Source organism: Psammomys obesus, unplaced genomic scaffold, assembly GCF_907164565.1.
Source record: "Psammomys obesus unplaced genomic scaffold, mPsaObe1.curated_primary_1811, whole genome shotgun sequence".
Taxonomy (NCBI): domain Eukaryota; kingdom Metazoa; phylum Chordata; class Mammalia; order Rodentia; family Muridae; genus Psammomys; species Psammomys obesus.
The window spans coordinates 23533010-23556613 of NW_026596064.1; the positions used below are offsets into that span (position 1 = coordinate 23533010).

Below are 23604 nucleotides of genomic sequence, written 5' to 3' on the forward strand. Positions count from 1 at the left end.
CAAGTACCATCATGCCTAGTTAGAAACTTCCATCTTATTAAGCTGTGATAGATGGCAAAGACCAGTTTTGTCCTGTCTGATATCATGATGTACAGTGCTAAGTGTAATATTTCACTTTGCTCTCACAGAGAAGCCAAGTGGACTTACGTAGGACTAAGATATCAGGGAAAGTCAGCGATACTTGCTGTTGTGAGGGGTGTCTGAGTAGAGAGAAGCAGGAAGTATGTAAGAACTGAAGTTTCAATTAAAAGAACCAATGTTGGCAATGTCACAGTTAGTTATGATTAATAAAGAATAGAAAGCAGAAGTTCCAAATTTTTCTGTTAAAGACTTGAGACACAAAATACAATTTTGAAAAATACTGAAAACAAAGTTTTGCTTTGTTGGAAGAAGCTGAAGCTTGCACGAGAAAGCTACAGTGACGTAATCAGAGGGTCTGACAATGTTTTGTTGTTCTTTCTAACAGCATTGCCTTGAACAATGATGAGGCCAAGGAATTATAGGTTTTGGATGCCTATATGTGGAGGCCAGGCAACGGCTGCCTTTCCGCTTACACCGGCCTGCCTTTCCATTTGTGGTAGCATAGCAAGGGTGTCCTATACCGTCCCTATCCTAATTTCAGGAAAGTGGGAAGGTGATACCTTACATAGAAGAGTAAGGGCTAAGAGCTAAGGGCTAAGGGCTAAGAGATATAGATAACCCTCCTGTAACCACACGTCTTTATGAGGGTAAGAGGAAGGCAGGAGATATAGTGAGAAACTCAGTTTGAGAATGACGTAAGTAGCCATCACTAGCATCACTAGAACCACTAGTTCTGTAGATAGAAATGAGAGGGGAAAAAAGGTTAATCTGAAACATCTGGATAAACAGAGGAAATGGTTTCTCTTTTAGTACCTGAAGAAAGGAAAATAGCTTGAAGGCCCCTTGATTTTAGCCCAATGATTCCTACATTGTATTTCATACCTAAAGAACTGTAGACAAATGAATATTTGTGGTGTAAACCACTAAGTCTGTGATAATTTGATAAAGAAATAATAGGAAACATAGTATTTATCTTTCTTGGCTAAACCATTTATATACTTTTGTAAAGTAACTCAACCTCTTACAATTTGGATAACATAAATTTGGCTTCCCTGATAATAAGGATTGAAACTGGATTAAGCTCAGCCAGGCTTCAGAGTGTAGACTTCACAGGTGAGGGGCATGGAAGTTCCAAAAAACACAGCTAACAATAGATAGGGGGGAAAGGACATAAGCTAAAATTCAAAGTGAAAATGACATTAGAGGATTACTGATTACTTAAATAGTAATCAGTACTATTAAATACTGATTACTTAAATATTTTCTAATCCTTGGTATTTCACTAATTTGTCTTAATAAATGACATTAACGTGGACAGGTGATCTCTTAAAAAAAAAAACAAAAAACAAAAAAAACCAAAAAAAAAAACAAAAAAAAAACCATGGCCAAACAGCCAAGGAGATGGATGTTCTAAGAACTAAGAGAACTAAGCCGCTATTTAGTTGCTATGCAGAGGAATGCAATATTTTCACTCCTGGAGATGTTCTTGCTATAGAGTGAAACTCAACATTTGGGCCATTTATGCCAAGAGATTTTTAAGATTTTGGAAAATAGCAAAGAATAGTTCCATGCAAGAAAACCCAGCCTGGTGGCCAGGAAATTGGTGATCATATTATGTCATGTCATCTTAGAATAATGTGTGACATCTTTACACACACAAAAAATGTACATTATTTTTCATAAAGGCTTGGAGTACAACATCTTTCACAGCAATGCAACCTGAATAGTTCATTAAAGGTTCCCCATTGCTACACTCATCTAGAGCATCATACCCCTTCCCAGGACTATGAAGATTCTGGGATGGGTAGGATTCTCACTCACCCAGTCCTTTCATCTGGAGGTTGTTAGTTTAATTATTTAACAACTAAGATTCTAACCACTTCAGTAATAAATGTTCTTTGGATTATCTTCTCAACCAAGCATGAATTTCATCACCACAAATTGTTCACTGAATATCTTTTCTCCTTGACATAATGGTGAGCTTTAAATAGGTGTATGCCAGGTAAATGTTGGGACCTGGAAAGGATCATCCCAAGTGAGCTGTCCCAGAAGCAGAAAGACACACACGGTATATACTCACTCATATAGACATGTAATATAGGATAAACCTACTAAAATCTGTACATCTAAAGAAACTAATCAAGAGAGAGGGCCCTGACTAAAATGCTCAATCCCCATCCCGAAAGGCAAAGAGGATGGACATCAGAAGAAGAAGAAAACAGGAAACAAGCTAGAAACCCACCACAGAGGGCCTCTGAAAGGTTCTGCCCTGCAGACTGTCAAAGCAGACGCTGAGACTTATGGCCAACTGATGGGCAAAGTACATGGAATCTTATGAAAGAAGTGGGAAATAATAAGATATGGAGAGGTCAGGAACTCCACAAGGAGAGCAACAGAACAAGAAATTTGAACACAGGGGTCTTCCCAGAGACTCATACTCCAACCAAGTACCATTCATGGAGATAACCTATAATCCCTGCACAGATGTAGCCCATGGCAGTTTAGTGTCCAAGTGGGTTACATAGTAATGGGAAGAGGGACTGCCTCTGACATGAACTGATTGGCCTGCTCTTTGATCACCTCCCCCTAAGTGGGGAGCAGCCTTACCAGGCCACAGAAGATGACAATGCAGCCACTCCTGATGAGATCTGATAGACTAAGATCAGAAGGAAGGAGAGGAGGACCTCCCCTATCGGTGGACTTGGGGAGGGTATGCGTGAAGAAAGGGGAGGGAGGGTGGGATCGAGAGAGGAGGAGGGAGGAGCTTATGGGAGGATACAAAGTGAATAAAGTGTAATTAATATAAAAAAAGAAAAAAGAAAAATAAATAAATAAATAAATAAATAAATAAATAGGTGTATACTCTTACCCAGGAAATAAGAAATTATTAATATGATCACTGTATGTTGACAAAAGCCCACCCACAACTCAGGTTACTAGGATGTAAGGGAAATCAAGATAAATATAAATATTATGTGGCCAAAAAACATACTTTTTTATGAATTAGCTAGCACTTGGAGCAAAAGTGAAGTCTAAAATGTATGTCTCATGTGATTGTCTGTGTTCTTTCATTTCTAACCCTGTCTTGAATCAATCAAACCAAAGCAAAGATAATAGCTTAGCTACTCAAAACAAAGAGCTACATTGATCTGCTCCCAACGAGAACCAAAGTTTCATTCATTGTTTCTGGGAAACACATAATAACTGGTAGGTGACTTTTGAGAAATGCAAGCTTTTAAAAAAAATTTTTTTTATTGATTACACTTTATTTACTTTGTATCTCCCCTGTAGTTCCCTCCCTCCTCCCCTCCCAATCTCTCCCTTCCTCCTCTTACTCCAAGCATGCCCCTCCCCAAGTCCACTGGTAGGGGAGGTCTTCTTTTCCTTCTTTCTGATCCTAGTCTGTTAGGTCTCATCAGGAGTGGCTGCATTGTCTTCCTCTGCGGCCTGGCTTATTCTCAGCCTCAAATTTACTTTCATTGTTTTACATGGAGAAGATATGAACTTATGACATTATCGATGTTACTAGAAAGAATGACTATGGGGTGGTAGAAAATTTCCCTAGGAAACTTTGGATTATTTCTTGCTTTCTATTTCAATAATACTGGTTCAAAAATACTGGTTTCACAGAAACAAAAACAAAGCAAGTATAGTCTTTAAAGGCTTCTCAGTCTCCTAAGTGGAGATGGAAGGGAAATAACTGTGATGATCCTGCTAGGAGTGGTGTAGAGAACGGCCTGATAACTATCCCATCTTCCTCCAGAGCACATGCAGAGCAGAAAAGAGCACAGAACACTGTCCTGAACTGCACAGAACTGCAAGAGGAGTTAGGGGAGGCTGACCTCTATGCAAAGACAATAGCAGTTACTACAGATTCCCCCCTTGGGCAAAAGTAAATTTTGTTTGCACTTTTGTGGGCATGAATTGTGTTTGGGATCTAAACGAAGTTTTGTCTTGATAATTTAGGAAACAAATATTGACTGCACTGAACAATTTTTTTTAATGAATTATTGGTTTTTTGTTTGTTTTTGTTTTTACAGTTTGTTAACTTTGTATCCCTGCTGTATCACGCTCCCTCTTTCCCTTCCAATCCCACTCTACCTCCCTCATCTCCTCCCTGGCTTTTTCCAAGTCCACTGATTGGGGAGGACCTCCTCCCCTTTCATCTGACCCTGTTTTATCAAGTATCTTCAGGACTGGCTGTAAAGTCCTCCTCTGTGGCCTAGCAGGGCTGCTCCTTCTTCGGGGGAGAGGGGAGGAGGTCAAAGAGCCCGCATTGAATTCATGTCAGAAATAGTCCCTGTTCCCCTTACTAGGGTACTCACTTGGATACTGAGCTACCAAGGGCTACATCTGAGCAGAGGTTCTAGGTTACATCCACACATGGTTCTTGTTTGGAGAAACAGTCTCATAAAAGACCCCTGTATCCAGATATATTTGGTCCTTGTGGAGCTCCTGTCCTTTCCTGGTCATATTAATTCCCCCCCCCCCTTTTTTTTATGATTCCCTGCACTCTGCCTAAGGTTTGGTTATAAGTCTTAATATCTGCTTTGATACACTGCTAGGTAGAGTCTTTCAGAGGCCCTCTGTGGTAGGCTCCTGTCCTGTTATTTATTTGCTCCTACATCCAATGTCCATCCCCTTTGTCTTTCTAAGTGGGAATTGATCATCTTACCCTGGGTCCTCTTTCTTGTTTATCTTCTTTAGGTGTATAGATTTCAGTATGTTTATCCTATCTTACAGGTCTATAAAAGTGAGTACATACCATGTGTGTCTTTCTGCTTTTGGGTTTGGGATACCTCACTCAGGATGATTGTTTCTAGGTCCCACAATTTGCCTGAAAATTTCATAATTTCCTTGTTTTTAATTGCTGAGTAGTATTCCATTGTGTAAAAGTACCACAATTTCTGTATCCACTCCTCAACTGACATCTGGGTTGTTTTCCGGTTCTGGCTATTACAAATAAAGCTGCTACAAACATGGTTGAGCAAATGTCCTTGTTGTGTACTTGAGCATCTTTTGGATATAGGCCTAGGAGTGGTATGGCTGGATGTTGAGGAAGCACTATTCGTAATTATCTGAGAAAGCACCAAATTGATTTCCAAAGTGGTTGTACAAGTTTACATTCCCACCAGCAATGGAGGAGGGTTCCCCTTTCTCCACAACCTCTCCAGCATGTGTTGTCACTTGAGTTTTTGATCTTAGCCATCCCTGCACTGAACACACTTTTACAGGCGACTGAGTGCTCCATGGAGATGAGTCTGTTCAGATTCGGTTAGGACGAGCACCATTCATCTTTCTTCTTACCTTCCTGCAAAGCACACATGCACGCACTCACGTGCGCATACACACACACACACTCTTCCACTTTCTTATTTCTTCTTGCATGTTCACAGAATGGATTTTTTTAGATCACTAAGCTCAGAAAAATTTAATTCATAAAAGGTTTTTGAGCTCAAAAAATGAGAGGAAGAAAAAGTGAGAGAGGACTGGTAAGGGTGGTAGGGATGAAAGGCAAATGCAGAGCCATGTACCTGCTGCATTAACTTAGAAGAGAGAAATGTCATATTCTTTGACTTTTTTCTCTTTCTCACAATTTTCTACATAGCATAAAATTTGGCTCTTTATAAACCAGCATTTCCTTGGCTCTGAGCAATTAAGCTTCCAACATAATTGACACTTGTTTTTAATAGCCTTAAACATACAAAATCAAATCCTGTGGTTGTTAAAGTTCTGAAATCATTTTTAATCAACTTACTCAAAATATGAACATTCAGAGAAATTTACTGATGTGGCCATACGTCATGCCAACATTTGCCAACAAATGGTAATCTCAGTGTTCACAGGTTCAAATGACTAGGATTTTTTCTTCTTTTTTTTTTTAAGTGAGGCAAAAGTTGAGCATAGCCATAAGCTGCCTCTTTTCGGCATTTAGCAAATCTATTCCTCAGAAAATCTAACACTTGCTTAATGAATAGAGAACTATTAATTTGCAAATATCCTTGTCTAGCGAAATGTATCCTGGACTTAAGTATAACTCTTAGTAAGAATTCAAATCCTTTACAATGATTGCAACTGATAAGAAGTAGCTCCTTTCCAGTCAGGGGTATGGTGGGGAAAGTGGTCTTCTAGTTCTAACCTGCTTATAAGAACTGACTGTGACCTTGGAGAAGGAGGCTGGCTTCCCTTCTGGCTCCCATTACCTAACTGAGAAACTGAAATGTTTGGATTAGATAGAATCAAAGATATTTCTGCATTTGACACTATAGGGAGGGCCTTGTGTTCTACGGCTTATGTTGATAGCCATGAGATCGTCTGACAGAACAAGACCTTGCATCTACTTTCTTAAAAGGGTCACTGACATTGAAGGCTCATTGCTTATTTTGTAAATTCAGTGAATTAATATGTTGTTTATATGGTTTAGGCAAGATAAGGTCAAAGTGTTGTGAGGACATGAGAATTAGCACATGAAACAAAAAGGAAAGGAAAATAAGGTAGAATTTGAGGGAAATTTTAAATCAAATTCTAAAATAACACTTAATACCAGCATTTATTTTATACTCTGACCCTGAAGTTTAGTTATCTGAGATGGAAGAAACTCCCATATTACCCCTTCACCCTTGGAAATTCCCATTTTAAAACAACAAAATTGCAGCTTTTTGCTCAGTAAGTTGTGCACAGGCTTCAGAAAACAAACAAATGAATAAATAAAATTCTTTTTTGAACTATAGCTAACTTCTCTTGTTTTAGGAGCAATCTTATTTTCTGATGCCTTACATTGTCTAAGACTTGGCCTGCATTCATAAGGTACCTAGTTACAATAAGAGGAAAAGAATTTGGAAATTACCTTTAAAATGTATTCATACTCACTCCATCTGGTCACTCAACTAATAAATGAACATTTATTGAGCAATACATATTTTATATAGCCATATATGTGATATGTAGATAGAGAGAGAGAGAGAGAGAGAGAGAGAGAGATGGATAGATATGCCTGAGTGATACTGCGGCAAATGTTGGTGAGGTGAGGGCTAAAGAGAAATTCCCAGCCTGGAAAAGCATGAAGACTAACACAAGTAACAACTACAAATGTGAATCACTTGTGTGTTGACAGTGTTTGAGGCTTCATGAAAGTGGAGTGTAGAAAGTGCTATCTGATGAGATGGCATTGGGCAAGCTCACAGTCTTTTAATTGGTCAGACGGCTTGTCGGTTGCTGTAGAGACAAGATTGGCCTTATTAACAGGTGGAGAGGTCCCTGTGTGGGTGCCAGATTTCTCTATTTGATTTCCCCAAAATCCCACTGTGATCCAATCAATATTTTCCTATTTTCTTTCTAAGAGCTCTTACTCTTAACTTCTGAAATCACCTTTAAAATATCCTATAAAATGAAAAGCAGAAATGTCCACTTACAAGAAAGGAAGCTTTGTAGCTTTTTTAAACAGAATCAGCCCTTATGTACTGTATAAACAATAAAAATAACAGTGGTGGCCTCCTTTATTTACATATGCAAACAAACCACAAATTACTATAAAGAATGGGATATTTACCTTATTTCATTCTTTGCATCCCCTGTGATGACTCACCTCGCTCCTGACTTCGGTGGCGTTTCCAGTATAATAAGATTGAGATCAAGACCAGAAGAATTACCAGAGAAACAATGCTTAGCAACAATGGAACTGAAAACCAAAATCCTGTGGGTTTAGATGGGAGAGAGGGAAAGGGGAATCAGAAGAGGAGGCTGCTAAGGCAAAAAGTGATAAAGCAACAATTGTGATGAATTTTTATGACAACTGAGCTCTCATCTAAAATTATCCCTAAGTACATACCTAGTTACATCTATACTCATGACCTCATAGGACTTGTAGAACATTTAGGTATAAGTAACAGCCAGCATTTTCTTTTTCTTTTTTTTTTTTGCAGTTACATATAGTAAGAGCTTCGCGAATTCCAGAAGTTAAATGTTATTAATATCAGCCATGCTTGGTGGTGCAGGCCTTTAATCCCAGGATCTCTGTGAGTTTGAGGCCAGCCTGGTCTAATAAAGTGAGTCCAGGACAGCCACGGCTATACAGAGAAACTCCGTCTCAAAAAACAAAAAGAAAAAGTTATTAATAGCTAACAGACTTAAAAATGAAACCACTCCTAACTGAGGAAACTAACTGAGCTCAATGCCAGGGTGGAAAATATACTAGCCAAGGATTAGTCAAATCTTTTTACCTCCAAAACTCATATTCTTAGGTTACACCAAGGTAACATGTTTGTTTAAAAAATTAAATATACTGGGAATTAGAAAGAAAAATAAAATCATAATTCTTGTGATGTCAACCACTGGAAGCATTTCTTCCAATCGATGGTCTCATTACTAAGCAATCTATTGCAAACTGTTACAACTGAGCTGAGAGCCTTCGGCCTCTTCTCATTTCCAAGGCTTCTATAGCTGTGTATGGGACTTTTGGCTTGTAAATATTCAGGGAATAAACAAATGCTATACAAACAATAAAAAACATTTTATGTTGTGTAAGTTCAAACTCAGAATTCCTGGAAAAGTACTTATTTTTCTTTTCAGGTTCTCGCTTTACAGGGACATTTACTCTTGTCCTTGGCTGATCCTGGGGCTTACTCCACGAAGGTCCAAATGTAGCATGCAATGCTTTTAGACCAAAATTTATCTAAATACCCAGTTTCTATCTGGCCTTGAGGCTTTGGGGAAGCCCAGCCGGACACGTCTGTAGGAACTACTTCCTGGAGGCCCTCTGGTTAGCCATGAAGGAGCTGCCTTAATTTTCAGATCGGTTGGTTTTTGTATCTCATGTTTATATTCGATTTTTTTTTTTTTTGCATAAAGGAATTCTAAATACAAATGTTAATTTAAGCAGCTTTCTGTGGTTGTGTTTTCTTAATTGGTATTTGCTATTTGATCTCAAACCATGCCTAATTAGAAAGCCAACTTAATTATAGGAACTTGTAGGTGTATGTGTATGTGTAAAATATAGCGTTTATACTCTCTGCAGCTTTATGCATCTTCTGTTGGTGGGGAGACTACAGTAAAACTTGCTGTATTTGCTCCCTCAAGCTCTTTCTACCCTTACTCCACACTCTCTCTAATCATAGCCTTTGCTGAGCAGTCGAGAGTCTCTGAAGAACATTATCATGTTCCGGGTGCACAAACATAGATGCACCACAGTCTCCCTTGTCTCTCTTACCTTTGTCCAGAGTCTGCTTGTAGTCAGTCACAGTCCCCAGGTACAAAACCTGGCAGATCACTTCCTTCCCAACCTGATTCTTGGGGTCTTTAACCCGGAGGATGCTGGTGACAGATGTAGTCCCGTTTGAATGGTAGTGAGTCTCAGTACTGTTCTCAATTCCTGACCCAGTGCCCTTCCAGGAGATGGCAGGGGCTGGGCGGGCAGTCGCAGAGCAAGTGATGTTTAGGTGGTCTTCAAAATAGTTGTAGTGAAGGGATACTATGGGCTGTACTGGGACAAAAGAAAAAGCACATGGCCTGCCATCAGTTAGGCACCTCGCCTGGGTTCTGCATTTCCTCACAGGGCTGAGGCAAAGACAATGGGAGCTAGACAGATGAGATGACGAACCTCCCCCACTCCCAGCTCTTCCAGTGAGTTCAAACCTCTAATGAGAGGTGCCATGTCTGTCATTTGTCTCTAGCTGGTTAGATGAAGATACAAGAAGACATGAAATTATATTTTTCTCCTCCATACAGTGTAAGCCTGATTATTCTGTGTCTTTTCTGCGAGCAATCTTTTCTGTTATGTTTCTCAGAAATCATCTGACAGTACCCCCTAATCAGCACCTCTGTATGGATACTCTGTACCTATGAGAAGCACCGGACAGGGCACAGTTCCCACTGCCTGCTGTTTAGAGAAAAGGCCATTTTCTGCAAAAAGCTGAATGAGGCAGGTAGGGGACTTCCTCCACCAAAGTGCTTAGTTAGGAGGCATACTCAAAATGCAAGCTGGAAACTCAGAGTCCATAGCTAGGAACATCAGAGAGTGACCGTTGGAAGTGACTCGGGGATCACCTGACAAAGTTGAAAAAAAAATGTTCAGAATAAAAACATATAATTTCCCCACCAGTTGCAGCCTGTTCTCTTTGCACAGGCCTCCCCAGCTAATGATTTCATTTCTGTTGGAATGTAGACCTTAGTTCTGCCAACCTGTATAAACTAATCCTTCCGAGGCTGGCTTTGAAGCCCGTTAGTTAATTAGAAGCCAGTAGGGAGTGAAAGCTTTTTTGTGCTTGGAGGTTCAAGAGACAGATAGACTTTGGTAGCTGGGGGGTGGATCTGTAAATGAGTGCCCAAATTCCAAGCACCAGTAAGTGCTAGGAGAGATAACAGTAAGGAAAAATGAGTATGATTTACGAGTTTAGATTACGTATCATAGTCTATGGGGGTATCAAAGAATGGCTTAAATGCAAGTTGTAAGGTTTGATGGAAAGGGCCATTCACTGTTGGTGGGAACAGGATTTCCAGTTTGGGTGTGGAGGGAGAATGAGGAGGAGAAGAAAACTAGAGAAAAAAAAATGTGCAGAAGTGAGAAAATATGAGATGAGAAGCAAAAAGAAGATAAGAGGAAGGGATAAGGGGTAAAAGGAAGAAAGTGAGTAAGGGAAACAGACTCAGGAGTGAAAATCAAGAAGAAATCCTGACATAATATTGAGAGGGTCCATTAGAGTGTGAGTAGAAGATCTCTGAATCCATCGCATTTCCCACTTAAGTAGTGGATCCCTTCCTTTCCCATGGACAATGCTGTTAGCACGCTTAAAAGTGTCAATATTTGTAACGTCTCTTCCCTGCCTCTGTCCTCTCCCTCCTAAAGAGGGAGTCCCATCTTTTGTCCCATCTCCTAATTCTCCATCACAGTCGTGCATCAATGAAGAGAAAATAATCTCATCACACCAGCAAACCTGTGGGATGTTTAAAGAATGCTTTGAATCCTATTATATTCCCAGTGGCATCCATTCTTTATGAAAAGCCTCTTCTGGCTTTACCCTTAGCAATCCTGAAACAGTTTCCTTGAACTAAAATAAGAAAGACATCATATTGGCTCCAGGTTAGACTAATCTGCCTCTTCCTTTAGAAATTGTAAAGGGCTCTAGAGACAAATAACAAATTGCACATTTGCTGTCCAAAGGCCGAGTCAGAAAGCAAATCACTGCCGTGAACTTGTCACCCTCATCATTGTCTTCAATTTTGTTGATGGCAAGACCCTAGACAGAAGACAGTTCCAGCCAAACAACTTAGTGCAGTGCCTTGAGTTCTCCAAATCCTGCACTAACAGCTACAGCAGGCACAAGAGGCTAAGTGCCTTCTGGTGAACCTTACGAAACAGAAAATCCAGGCGCTATAACCACATTCCCAGTGCTCTTGGAAATCGTATTTCTAAAAAGAAAAAAATGTATTCTCAGAGATTCTCACCATAGAGGGTGAGGCAAGCTGTTCCCGAGACCTTCCCAGAACCAAAGGTATTGAAGAGACACATGTAGCAGCCCTCATCATCCACTGTGGTGTTCCAGAAGGTGATGCTCGTGTTCCAGAGTCCCAGCTCAGTAATGTTTACTCTGTCTCTATAGGCAGGCTGGACCACAACCCCATGGGTTTTGCTGTAAGTAATCATGTTCTCTGGGCTCACAGCTTTCTTCTTCTGCCATGTCACAATCAAGGGTTCCTGGGATGTTTTCAGAGAACATCGTAAGGATGCAGATGTGTGGAGCAGCTTTCTTTCGTCCTGGGTTACCACTTCCACTATGGAATCAAAAACAACGTTTCCATTTTAGAATCTTATTATATACATACATACATATACATGCATACACACATGCACACACACATGCATACACATATGCATACACACATACACACAGCATCATTGAGGGATCAGGCTCTGGAAAAGGAGACTAAGGACAGCCACACAAGGGGAGTGATAAATAGGATGATTCTCTGGGAGGCTTGATATACTCATCATGATCAAAAGATTTTGGCACTCAACTGGTAATCCACATACTCTCTGTTTTCATTATATGTTATGGCAATAAGTTCTCTGCAATGCTGGCCACTGATACAATGACAGGTGACTTAATGTACTAGCATCCATGTAATAATAAATAAACAATAGCAAATGACCGAACCTTTGAGAAAAGGGACACAGTGAAAGAGGAGTAGTAATAAATGCCACACTCAAGAACTCAGAACAAATGAATCCAGGCATCACAAGTCAATAAGCATGTTGTCATGATTATGGGTGAGTGAAAAAAACAACATTGTAAACAGTATAAATTAGAGATCTGAAAACTGGAAACACAAAATTCTCAACAAACTGTTCTGTTGAGCAGAACGGCTGCCACTGAATGAGGAATTGGTAGACCAGAAGGCCAGGCCATGGCATCTTCCCAGAATGTAACATATAGGGGTATATCTACACAAAGGACTAAAGAAAAGCTCAACGAATATACTTAAGCATTCTAACATTAGTGCTTTTCACATGGAAAAAAACTGGAGATCTATAAAATGGTAAGGGGAGCAATCCAATTTGAGACAACATATGAAACCTCATGCACCTGACAACCTAACCCTGAGACATATAAAGTAAACATTGCTGAGATCTCAATAGAAATTTATAAATCTACAGTCCTAATAGAGTTTTCTATGTCTCCTAAAATCTCCAGTTCCATAATTTTAAATCATTAAGGCAAAAATTCAAGCATTATAGCATAGAAAAAATTAAAATATGCTTATAGTTATTTTTATATTTGATTAGAATATACTAGATTTACATGTGTATTATGTTTTATATGTATGAATATATATTACTCAGATATATACATTGCTAAGTGAGAGAATGTATATTTTCAAAACACACATAAAATATATTCTCAAACTGAACTTGAAATTGGCCTTAAAAATTTACTCTTTCTCAACATTATCTACAACACTATAAAATCAGGACTTCCCCCAATCCCTTTTTAACTTTAATTACAGCTGAACTCATGGCAAGATTCATAAATTAACAGAACCTAACCAGAACATGATGCACTCAGCGTCTATAAAGCTCAATAAAGCATTTCTTTGATGGACAGATTTAATACCAACTTTATTCACTAAGAACCAAAGAGACTGAAAATGAATAGATGACAGTTTCCAAAGCTCCCCCTTCACAAACCAAACAACAGCAGGGAACTAAGTAATAAAATGATAGACAAACAAACCAGCAGAAAGTGAGCACTGACCTCTCTTGAAATGACAAGAAAAATAAGAAAATTCAGAGAAAGTGGAACAAGCATGTTTTTGTACAGGAGATAATACAATCTCTGAGTGACAGTATTTTTCTACCTTTTACTATTCAATTTTAAGGAAGGTCTTCCAGGAAGAATATATCAGTTTCTTATCTACAATACTGTAAACTAGATCTTCCCAGGTCCTTAAAATTAAGTTCAGGAAATTATTTTTCAAGTATTTTCCCTCATATCTGTGGGGGAAAAAAAACTGACATCATATTTCACGAGGGAGGAGATGTTTTTCTTAAATCTAGTTTATCTACTGGAATAGCCTCTGAATGCCAAATTGTTCTGCTGCATTGAAAAACAAAAATATGGAAAGCGGGAAGAACCACTCCCACGGTCCCAAGGCTGATGGCATGCTCTAGTAATTCATGCAGAAGAGTAGGCTAGGCTAATACCCATAGGAGTGGCCAGCCTTCACCCCAGAGGCTCTCTGGGTGAAGAACTGAGCATCTTTACCTTGAGCTGTGCCCAGCGCTACTGCTGCCATGCCCCAAATCAGGCTGTAGGTGGAGAGATGGCAGAAAGGTCTCCTGAATACCTGAAGACAGAAAGCAAAGGACAGAGATGGGGGTTGCATTTGGACAGAGCCCTTCTATTACCTTTTCCAGGAAAGGGTGGAGTCCAGTGTTTACCCACCAGAGTTTTGTGGAAACAGAACCCAAGGCTACAAATGGAAGAAATAACAGAGTACTCAGGATGTGGGGAGGGAAAAGCTACAATGTGGTTCTGTCATGGCTCTGGCAAAGTGAGTCTTGCTCTTAAAGCTACAGCTGTCGAGAGCAAAGTCTTGAACACATCAGCTCCCTGGGCCAAACTGCCTTAAGTTAATAGAGAAAAACACAGAAAATACAGATGTCAGACAGCATATCCTTTCCAAATAATCAAGTGCTGTTAATAAGAAGGACAAAACTCAAAAGGAAAACACTTTTCAGAAACATTGCAATCTTGGGCTTTGCTGAGGCAGACGCTCCTGAAAACGCAACCTTTTATTTTTCAATATTTACAGGCCAGTACTAATATTAACTTTGTTTATTCCTTCATTGGTTTATTTTTTGTTCTCAGCTAGGGAATCTCTGCCTCAAGACAATCCCTGGCACTATTTAAAAAATGTTATTCTGGGCATTTCCTCACTGTAAAATGAGGAGACAGAGTGTTCAGATCAGTTGCTCTTCATGGTTGCCTCAGAATTGTTTCACTGGACCTAAAGTATCATTCTAAGGGACACAAGTAGGAGATGGGATGCTTTCCTATATTTCTATGTTTGTAACTAACTTATTATCTGTGTGTGTGTGTGTGTGCGCGCGCGCGCACGTATGCGCGTGCGTGCGTGTGATGTAGATGGGGAATTCACATGCTGCACTGTATGTGTGGAGGTCAGGAGAGGTCAGGAACAGCTCGGTGGATTTGGTTCTCTCCTTTCACCTTTATGTGGGTTACGCCAGAACAACTCACGTCAACAGTCTTGTGCAGAAAGTGCCTCAACACAGTGAAACTATCTCAGTGGCCATAGTTCTATTCTTTTTGTGCTAAAGGATTGTAAGACATGTCGATTTTCTCTATAATTTTAATTAACTGAATTTCATTTTTGTTTCTTGTTGCCATTCCAACTGGAGGTACAACATTTCGGTCAATGCTGTACCTTCAGGGCCCATTCAGCCTTCAAGCACGCCAACACTCTATAAAGGTCACCATCTCCGGCATTGCACCTGAACTCCTGGAACTTCCGAAGGCTTACAGCACACCAAGCCACAGCTCCTTTCATTACAAGGTCAAAAAATGTTTCTCCCTTGTGTTCACTAAGATAGCTGTGTTTCCCTTAGTCACCAAGGCCACCCTTTGTACAGTTACAGAGTCAAAGGCTAACTGCAGTTCTCTCTTGCTCTTGTAAACTACCCTAGGTTCTTCTTGGCCAAGGAAATTCATTAATGCTCTCTCTAAATGCCTGCGACACTCTGTCACACTGCAGCCTGTCTTCTTTTGGAGCTCAAGGCCCATGCACAGGTTCTAGTTGCTCCTTCCTCTTGTGCAAGCTGCTGTCTGGCTATAGCTGTAGATACTAGTCAGTCCTCTCCCTCTCTTGGGCCGGAAACCACTTAGCTCTCTCGGGCCAGAAAAACTGGTTTTTCCGCTACCTTGGAGCTCCTCACCAATTCTTACTGGAATGAACTTTTTCCTCCTTTTTCAGCATGTGGGGTTTTAAAGCACGAATGTCTAGGCCATTGTTACGGAAAATTTTCTAAAATTCCTCTGCCTTTCAGTGATATCAGCCTTCTGATGTAGTAGGTACATGACCATCTGGTTTGAAAGACCAAGAGACAAGAATAAATGACTGGAATAAACACATACAAGACAAATATATAAATATTTATTTTAATTTTTACTTAGCTCTTGGTGAATCAGCTGCTAATGATCACAAAACTAACATTTATTGAACACATTATGTACCTGGCACCGTTCTTAGCACTTGAGATCAACTACTTCACCCAATTTCAGGAACCTATGAGGAAGGCACTGCTGATATCAACACTTGTGCAATGAAGAATGTGAAGGAGAGATGCTAAGTAGCTTTCCTTGGTAACATGACTAGGAAATAGTAGAGGCAAGACTCACACTGGAGCACTAGCTCCACAGTCATAACCATGCTACCACATCGCCTGGCCTGTTGGTTTTAGAAATTGGGCACTAATGTAAAAGTATTTCATACTTCCTATCTCAAAACCATGATTGTGGGACTATCAAGCTCTTGCTGATTGATCAGGTTAAGGTGACCACACTTAGTGGTTTCCCGAGGAAAGTGATCTGACAGCCATTATGAAGTTGGCTAGAAGTTTCCACCTGGTGTTCCATGAATTCTTAGCTTTGTGTTTCCTACTACCTGGAGCCCAGCACCTCCCGAGGTTCTGTCAGACCTTACATTCCTATGTCTCCTCCTTGCAAACCAAGGTCTTCCTTGCTGACCTTCAAATTGCCAAGCTCTCATGTATTCTAGCTCATTTGTATCTTCCTTCTGCCTAAATCATCCCCAACTGACAGAATAAATGACATAGCATGGGTTAAGAACTTTATGAATAACTTTATGAATGACAGGAAATTCATCATCTTTTCATCGTGTGAGCCATTTCGTCTGGGACTTTTCTTTCTCAGACAAGAGTGTCTCACTGGCTCTCTTGCCCTTTCCAAATATTTAGTCACTTCAAATGCTAACTCCTCCCACGTGGAACCCTTGGTCCTTCCTCTAGTACCAGTAGTCTCAGCTCATGTCACTGGGCATTTTGTCCTCTTACTAATTCAATGTATCTTTAATTCTTTTTATTAGCATAATTGCTTGTACAGAAGAATAGGTTTCATTGTTAACACCTTCATGCATAATCTAACTGGGCCTTTGACAATACTTCCTTCATTACCTTTTGCATTTGATCTATGCGAGGTGCTATGACAGGTGCTTTGGAGACTGGTAGAGACCCCGAGTCTATGAATTCATTTTACATATTTTCACATATTTATATGTTAGTAAAGGAACCTTCCTTAAATTCCTCTTTGCATGAGCTGGCACTTTCCATCACAGTCCTTGTCCTGGTAGTCCTTGTGATCTTCAGAATATACACCCTGGAAGAGACAGTGTCTCGTCCCTGTGGCCATCTCTATGCAACCCCATACCTTGAGTGCTTCCACCTAGGGAGCCCCAGCATTTTAGACTTTCTGCCTGTACCCCACAGAGAACCATAAAAGTGTAGGCTCTGATACCCATCTGCATAGCATAGTAGGATTTTCCTTACAACCTTAAGGCTACAGGAAATTAAAAATTCCATCATCTGAGTGATCCTTAGTACAAAGTATTGTTTGCAGCGACAAGTTGGGGATACTGAAGTGTACCATGAGTATGCCACGCCTACCTTGTGACTTCTCTTGACTTCAATTGGTCTAAGGTTCACAACAAAGTCACTACCCATTAGAAAGTTAAAAGCGATGAGCTCCCTAAAAGCCTGCAACCTTCACAATACAACCTCTGCTTCCCCTCCCCCCCTTTCATGCATACAGGCACCACCTTCTAAAAACGGTTTTATCTCTGAAGTGCCCTGGACTTCCGGGAAAATTTTCTCCATATTGTTGAGACTATTCTCCATCACTTCTTAGCATATAGAAAAGCTGGACAAATCAGGCCAAATGCATTCTCTGGCTCTGCAGCTATGACTCAGTACAGGTTGTGGCATGCTAATTTCACACCATTAATTTTGACCATTATGCCTTTCTTTCAGAGTGAAGCCCAGGCCCTAGCAAAGGCTGTAATAAGAAAATGCGGGACTAACTGGCGTCTGTAGTGAAAAATAACTGTGTCTAAGGACCAGAGGAAAAAACAGCATAAGACTGAGGAGTGTGTCCTGGGGAGGAGGGTGAAAAACAACGCCGAGACTGGGGAGCAGGGAGTCAAGAGAGAAACTTAACTGTTAAAAATTCACATAAAAACGTATTTACATTCTCGTCTGGTCCACGCAGAACAGTGCCAGGCTTTCTGTTTCTCGGAGAGATGACGTGGGGATGGGAATTACTGTGTGATAACCAGGGCAGACCCCAGTCTAAGGTGAATCCTAAATATATCAGGTAAGACACATTATTTAACCTCTCTCAGGGTTAAATGAATCATAGGTGGGAAATTTAAAAATGGTAATTCTTCCATATCTGAAACTTCTGAGTACTGACACGATGTTACCATGGAAAATGCCACACCTGGCCCCATGCGATGGTCACCAAGAGGAACTGTGCAATCGTGACATTATCCGAGGCTCTGTATACAAGATGTACATTAAATATGAAGGAGCTTCCTGCCTAGTCTTGGGTCGTGCTCCCAAGAGATCTCATTGTGCATATGTAAATATTCGAAATTTTAAAGTAGCAAAAAAGATCTTAGGGGCTGGTCTGCTGTAAAAACAGCAAATCGATGCTGCGGGGTATCACAAGTGAAAATTCCAAGAAAAAAAAAAATTCCAGTGCGCAGAATGTAACCGATGCTAAAAGATTAACTAATGAAGAATGAACTAGAGTGTCCAAATATGAAGACAAAGAAATCCTCCTGTAATTCCCACCAAGAAGGTTCATTACAGCCTGCGCCTTACCCGACAACTACACACACCTGCTAGGTTTTTAGATCTTATTTTCCTGTTCTTTCTAGGTCTGAATGAGTATCTTCGTTGCAGCCGCAAGAACTTGGAAAAAAATGACACCCCCCACCACACCCTACCCGTTCATTTGTAAAACAGGAAAGGAATTCCTCCTTTGAGGATTAAGAGCATCTAGCTCACAGACCACCACTCCCCTTTGTTAAGAAGGGTAAAGCAATCGCAGTGGCCTGTGGTCTTGCCAGCCCTATGAAAATCAGTACCTCGCGGTTTTAATTGCATTTAAATTTTCACCCAATTCTACCAGTTTCGTGCGTGGATAGAGAACAGGGTGTATGACAACCCTTCCTTTTTTTCAAATTTTCTGTCGTGTGAAGACTCAAAATGTCGGTCTCTCTAAATATCCTGGCTTTTAACAAGACCACGGAGCTGGCAATCCTCTTAGGAAGGTTGCTGCAGCACTTGTAGATAGATAGACGCTTCCCAGCTTCCCAGGCTAGGGCCAGGAATGCAGCAAGAATTAAAAGGGAGCTGGATTACTAGGCTGCATCCCAGCCGCGGGTTAAGGACCACAGCCGTGTTTGCCTCGCAATGGGGTCTGCAGCCAGGAGCCCAGCTGTCCGTGGGAGCCGCCATGGGAGCCGCTCCTGGGCTTTCTCCCGGCCCGGCCGTCCTAGGGAGTCCCAAGCCCTGGTCACTCTTCCTCCAAGGAAAAGCTTCTTGCGCTCCCCTCTCTGACTCCGCGGGCTCTCGTGATCGCCCGCCCTGCCCTCCTTTGCCTCTCCGACTCCACTCACCAGACTGTCCATCGTTGCTCCGGGCCGCAGCTAGACACCAGCTTCTTGGAGTCTGAGCTTCTTCACTGTGGAGGGTATATCGCAGAAAGCCCCTCAGGCTCAGTCGCTGTGAAACGCCTCTCAAGCCACCTCCCACCTAGTCGCTCCGTCTTTTATAGAGAGGGCGCTGTTGAGGCGGGCAGTGACCCAGTGTGGAAACCGATTCTTAACTATCAAAGAGACATAACTATTTTTTTAAAAAAAGACCTTCAGTTGTGCTACCTGTGCTTTCTGGCACATAGACAAAATCCAGAAGTTGAACACTTAATCCATGAGAACCAGCGATCAGAGAAGGCAATGGAATTACGCCCTTAATCCATGAGAACCAGCGATCAGAGAAGGCAATGGATTTACGCCCTAAAGATCTGACTTCCAGCTCATCTTTAGCCAGATGGTGTGCAGAAGGGAAACTGGACAGTCGATCATTTAAGTTTTTACCCTCTGCTCAGTCTTGTCATAGGAATTTAGGTCATGGTACTTTTTACTTTACCATCTTCTCTTTGTAATAATCAGTTCTGCTGTCCATCTTCACCGTGTCTGTGAAGCAGAAGGTAACAAGCACCAGGGCTGGCCATGCATTCTTCTCAGTATTCCTAGATTACAGGTTAACTCGGAACAAACCAACCATTAGTATTGTGTACTATGGCTCTCTACAGAATAAAACACAAAAGTGCTTTTAGAATAGAGACTATACAGTAGCCCTGTCAATCTCACTGTGAGTTGATGACCTGTGGGTTGGATAGGTAGAAGGTTTGGGGACATCCTGGGCTACAAGAAACCATATATATGATGTCAAGACTAACTGAAAACATTTCCAAAAGAAATATTCTAATAAATGGAAAAATGAACCCATGTGTAGGCTATAAGATGTATGGAAAGCTCGATAGTGCCTAGTGTATTACTGTGTAAAATTTGCATATATCAAATAATAAACAGTTCAAAAAACCTACATGGAAAAAGATGGAGATCAGAAAGTAAGGCTTACAGGCTGTGGTCCAGCTCATCTAACAGTGGCTATCTAGGAATGGAAGTCCAAGAATCCAGTTGATGTTCTGTTCATGAAGCTAGGTGTCTCAATAGACTTCAGTGTATGTTGGAATCTTGTCTCTACCTCTCCAGCACACTGAGATTACAAGCATACAGTGCTATGCCTGGCATTTTTATACTGGTTCTGGAGATAGAACTCAAGTCCTCATGCTGGCAAGATAAGCAGTTAACTAAGAATGTCATTTTTCCAGCCAAAAATCACTTTTTCATGATAAAAATTCAAAAATAATCACAAGGCATTTCTTATACACAATAATATGCTTAAATAGTCAGCATTTATGAAATGGCATGCTTAAATATTACATGTAAATTCAGAAATCTGGCATTAGTATTATTTGTGAGAGGTGACCATGTGCATGTCGAACTATCAGAATCAATCAAAAGGCTTTGAATCTTGTCTTAGGGTTTTTAAAAGCAAGTTGGAGAAAAAAGCTTTTTTTTTTTTTTTTTTTTTTTTCTACATCACAGCTTATCAGTAACAGAAGTCAGGACAGGAATTCAAGCAAGGTCAGAAAGGAGAAAAGGAGCTGATGCAGAAGCCATGGATGGGAACTACTTACTAGCTTGCTCTTTGTGGCTTTCTCATCCTGCTTTTTTATGGAACCCAGAACTCCCTGACACAGGGACTGGGACTACCCACATCAATTACTAATTAAGAAAATGCCCTACAGTCTGCTAAAAATACAATCTTATTTAGGCATTTTCTCCCTCCTCTGCAGTGACTCTAGCTGTGTCAAGTTGACATAAAACTAACCAGCTCTTCACCAAGGGACAGATCATCTAGACAGAAGCTAAGTAGGGAAATAATGACACTTTTACAGAGATGCTAAATCAAATGGACATAATAGATGGCTACAGAACTTTTCACCCAAACTCAAAAGAGTATACCTTCTTTTCAGCACCTCATGGAACCTTCTCAAAAATTGACTATATAGTTGGGCACAGAGCAAGCCTCAACAGATCAAGAAGATCAAAATGATCCCTTGTATCCTATCAGACCACCATGTCCTAAAACTAGGCCTCAACAAAAACAGGAATAACAAAAAGCCTACATATACATGGAAACTAAACAACTCTATACTCAGTGACAGCTGGGTCAGGGAAGAAATGACAAAAGAAATTTCTAAAATTCAATGAAAATGAAGGCACAATTTACCCAAACTTATGGGACACGATGAAAGTGATGCTAAGAGGAAAATTGGTAGCACTAAGTGCCTCCAGAAAGAATTTGGAGACATCTCATACAAGCAACTTAAGGGCACACCTGAAAGCCTTGGGGGTTAGGGAAGGAGGAAGAAGAAGCAGACACACCCAAGAGAAGTAGAAGATTGGATATAATCAAACACAGAGCTGAAATCAATGAATTAGAAACAAAGAAAACAATTCAAAGAATCAACAAAACCAGAAGCTGGTTCTTTGAGAAAATCAACAAGATAGACAAACCCTTAGCCAAACTAACTAAAAGGCAGAGAGACACTATCCAAATCAGCAAGATCAGAAACGAAAATGGGGACATAATAACAGACACTGAAGAAATCCAAACAATCATTAGGTCTTACTACAAAAGCCTATACACCCAAAAATTTGAAAATCTAAATGAAATGGACAATTTTCTTGATAGATTCCATTTTCCAAAATTACGTCAAGATCATATAAAGAGATTGAATAGTCCGATAGCCCCCAAGGAAATAGAAGCAGTCATCAAAAGTCGCCCTACCAAAAAATAAGCCCAGGGCCAGATGGTTTCAGCGCAGAATTCTACCAGACCTTCAAAGAAGCTCTAACTCCAATTCTCTTCAAATTATTTAACAATATAGAAACAGAAGGAACACTCCAAACTCATTCTATGAAGCCACAGTCACCTTGATATCTAAACCACACAAAGACTCAACAAAAAACCCCAAGAATTTCAGACCTATCTCTCTTATGAACATTGATGCCAAAATACTCAATAATGTACTTGAAAACTGAATCCAAGCATGCATAAAAGATATCATCTACCAAGACCAAGCATGCTTCATTCCAGGCATGCAGGGGTGGTTCAATTTATGGAAATCTATCAATATAAACAAATTGAAGGAGAAAAACCACTGATCATCTCTTTAGTTGCTGAAAAAGCATTTGACAAAATCTAACATCCATTCATGTTTAAAGTCTTGGAGAGATCAGAGATACAAGGCACATACCTAAACACAGTAAAGACAATATACAGCAAGCCTATAGCCAACATCAAACTAAACGGAGAAAAACTTAAATTAATCCCACTAAAATCAGGGACAAGGCAAGGCTGACCACGTTCTTCTTATCTCTTCAATATAGTACTTGAAGTCCTAGCTAGAGCAGCAAGACAAACTGAAGGAGATCAAGAGGACATAAATCAGAAAGGAAGAAGTCAAAGTATCACTATTTGCAGATGATATGATAGTATATATGAGTGACCCCAAATATTCAACCAGAGAACTCCTTCAGTTGATAAACAAATTCAGCAAAGTGGCTGCATACAAAATTAACTCAAAAAAATTAGTTGCCCTCCTGTGTATGAAAGACAAATGGGCTGAGAAAGAAATTAGGGGAACTACAACTTTCACATTAGCCACAAATAACATAAAGTACCTTGGTGTAATTTTAACCAAGCAAGTGAAAGACCTGTTTGAAAAAAAAAAAAAAAAAAAACAACTTCAAGTCTCTGAAGAAAAAAATGACGAAGTTATCAGAGGATGGAAAGATCTCCCATGCTCTAGGATTGGTAAGATTAACATAGTGAAAATGGCCATCCTGCCAAAAGCAATCTATAGATTCAATGCAATTCCCATCAAAACACCAACACAATTCTTTACAGATGTTGAAAGAACAATTCTCAACTACATATGGAAAAACAAAAATCCCAGAATTTCCAAAACAATCTTGTACAACAACAGATCATCTGGAGGTATCTCCATCCTTGATCTAAAGCTGTACTACAGAGCAATACTAATAAAAACTGCATGGTACTGACACAGAAGCAGAATGGTAGATAAATGGAATCGAATAGAAGACCCAGAAATAAATCCACATACCTATGAATAATTGATTTTTGACAAAGAAGCCAAAACCATGCAACGGAAAAAAGATAACATCTTTACCAAATGGTGCTGGTCTAACTGGATGTCTATATATAGAAAAATGCAAATAGATGTATATTTATCACCCTGCACAAAACTATGTCCAAGTGGATCAAAGACCTCA

At 40.2% G+C, this 23604-nt stretch overlaps 1 protein-coding gene across 5 annotated transcripts in view; it reads right to left on the reverse strand.

The window, feature by feature from the left end:
* LOC129689771 (OX-2 membrane glycoprotein) overlaps window positions 1-20802 on the reverse strand; it is a 35511-nt gene extending 14709 nt beyond the window's left edge. For 2 of the 5 annotated variants that reach the window (XM_055625183.1, XM_055625185.1), the window contains exons 1-5: window positions 19294-20802; window positions 13839-13920; window positions 11521-11847; window positions 9287-9559; window positions 7667-7774 (exon numbers count right to left, since the gene is read on the reverse strand). In XM_055625183.1, coding sequence (XP_055481158.1) covers window positions 7667-7774; window positions 9287-9559; window positions 11521-11847; window positions 13839-13920; window positions 19294-19305 — 802 coding nt within the window. In that variant the 5' untranslated portion in view covers window positions 19306-20802. Of the gene's footprint in view, window positions 1-7630; window positions 7775-9286; window positions 9560-11520; window positions 11848-13838; window positions 13921-19293 lie in introns of those variants that run through there. The other 3 variants (XM_055625184.1, XM_055625187.1, XM_055625186.1) reach the window with 3 other exon arrangements.
* Between the last annotated feature and the right edge of the window lie 2802 nt (window positions 20803-23604).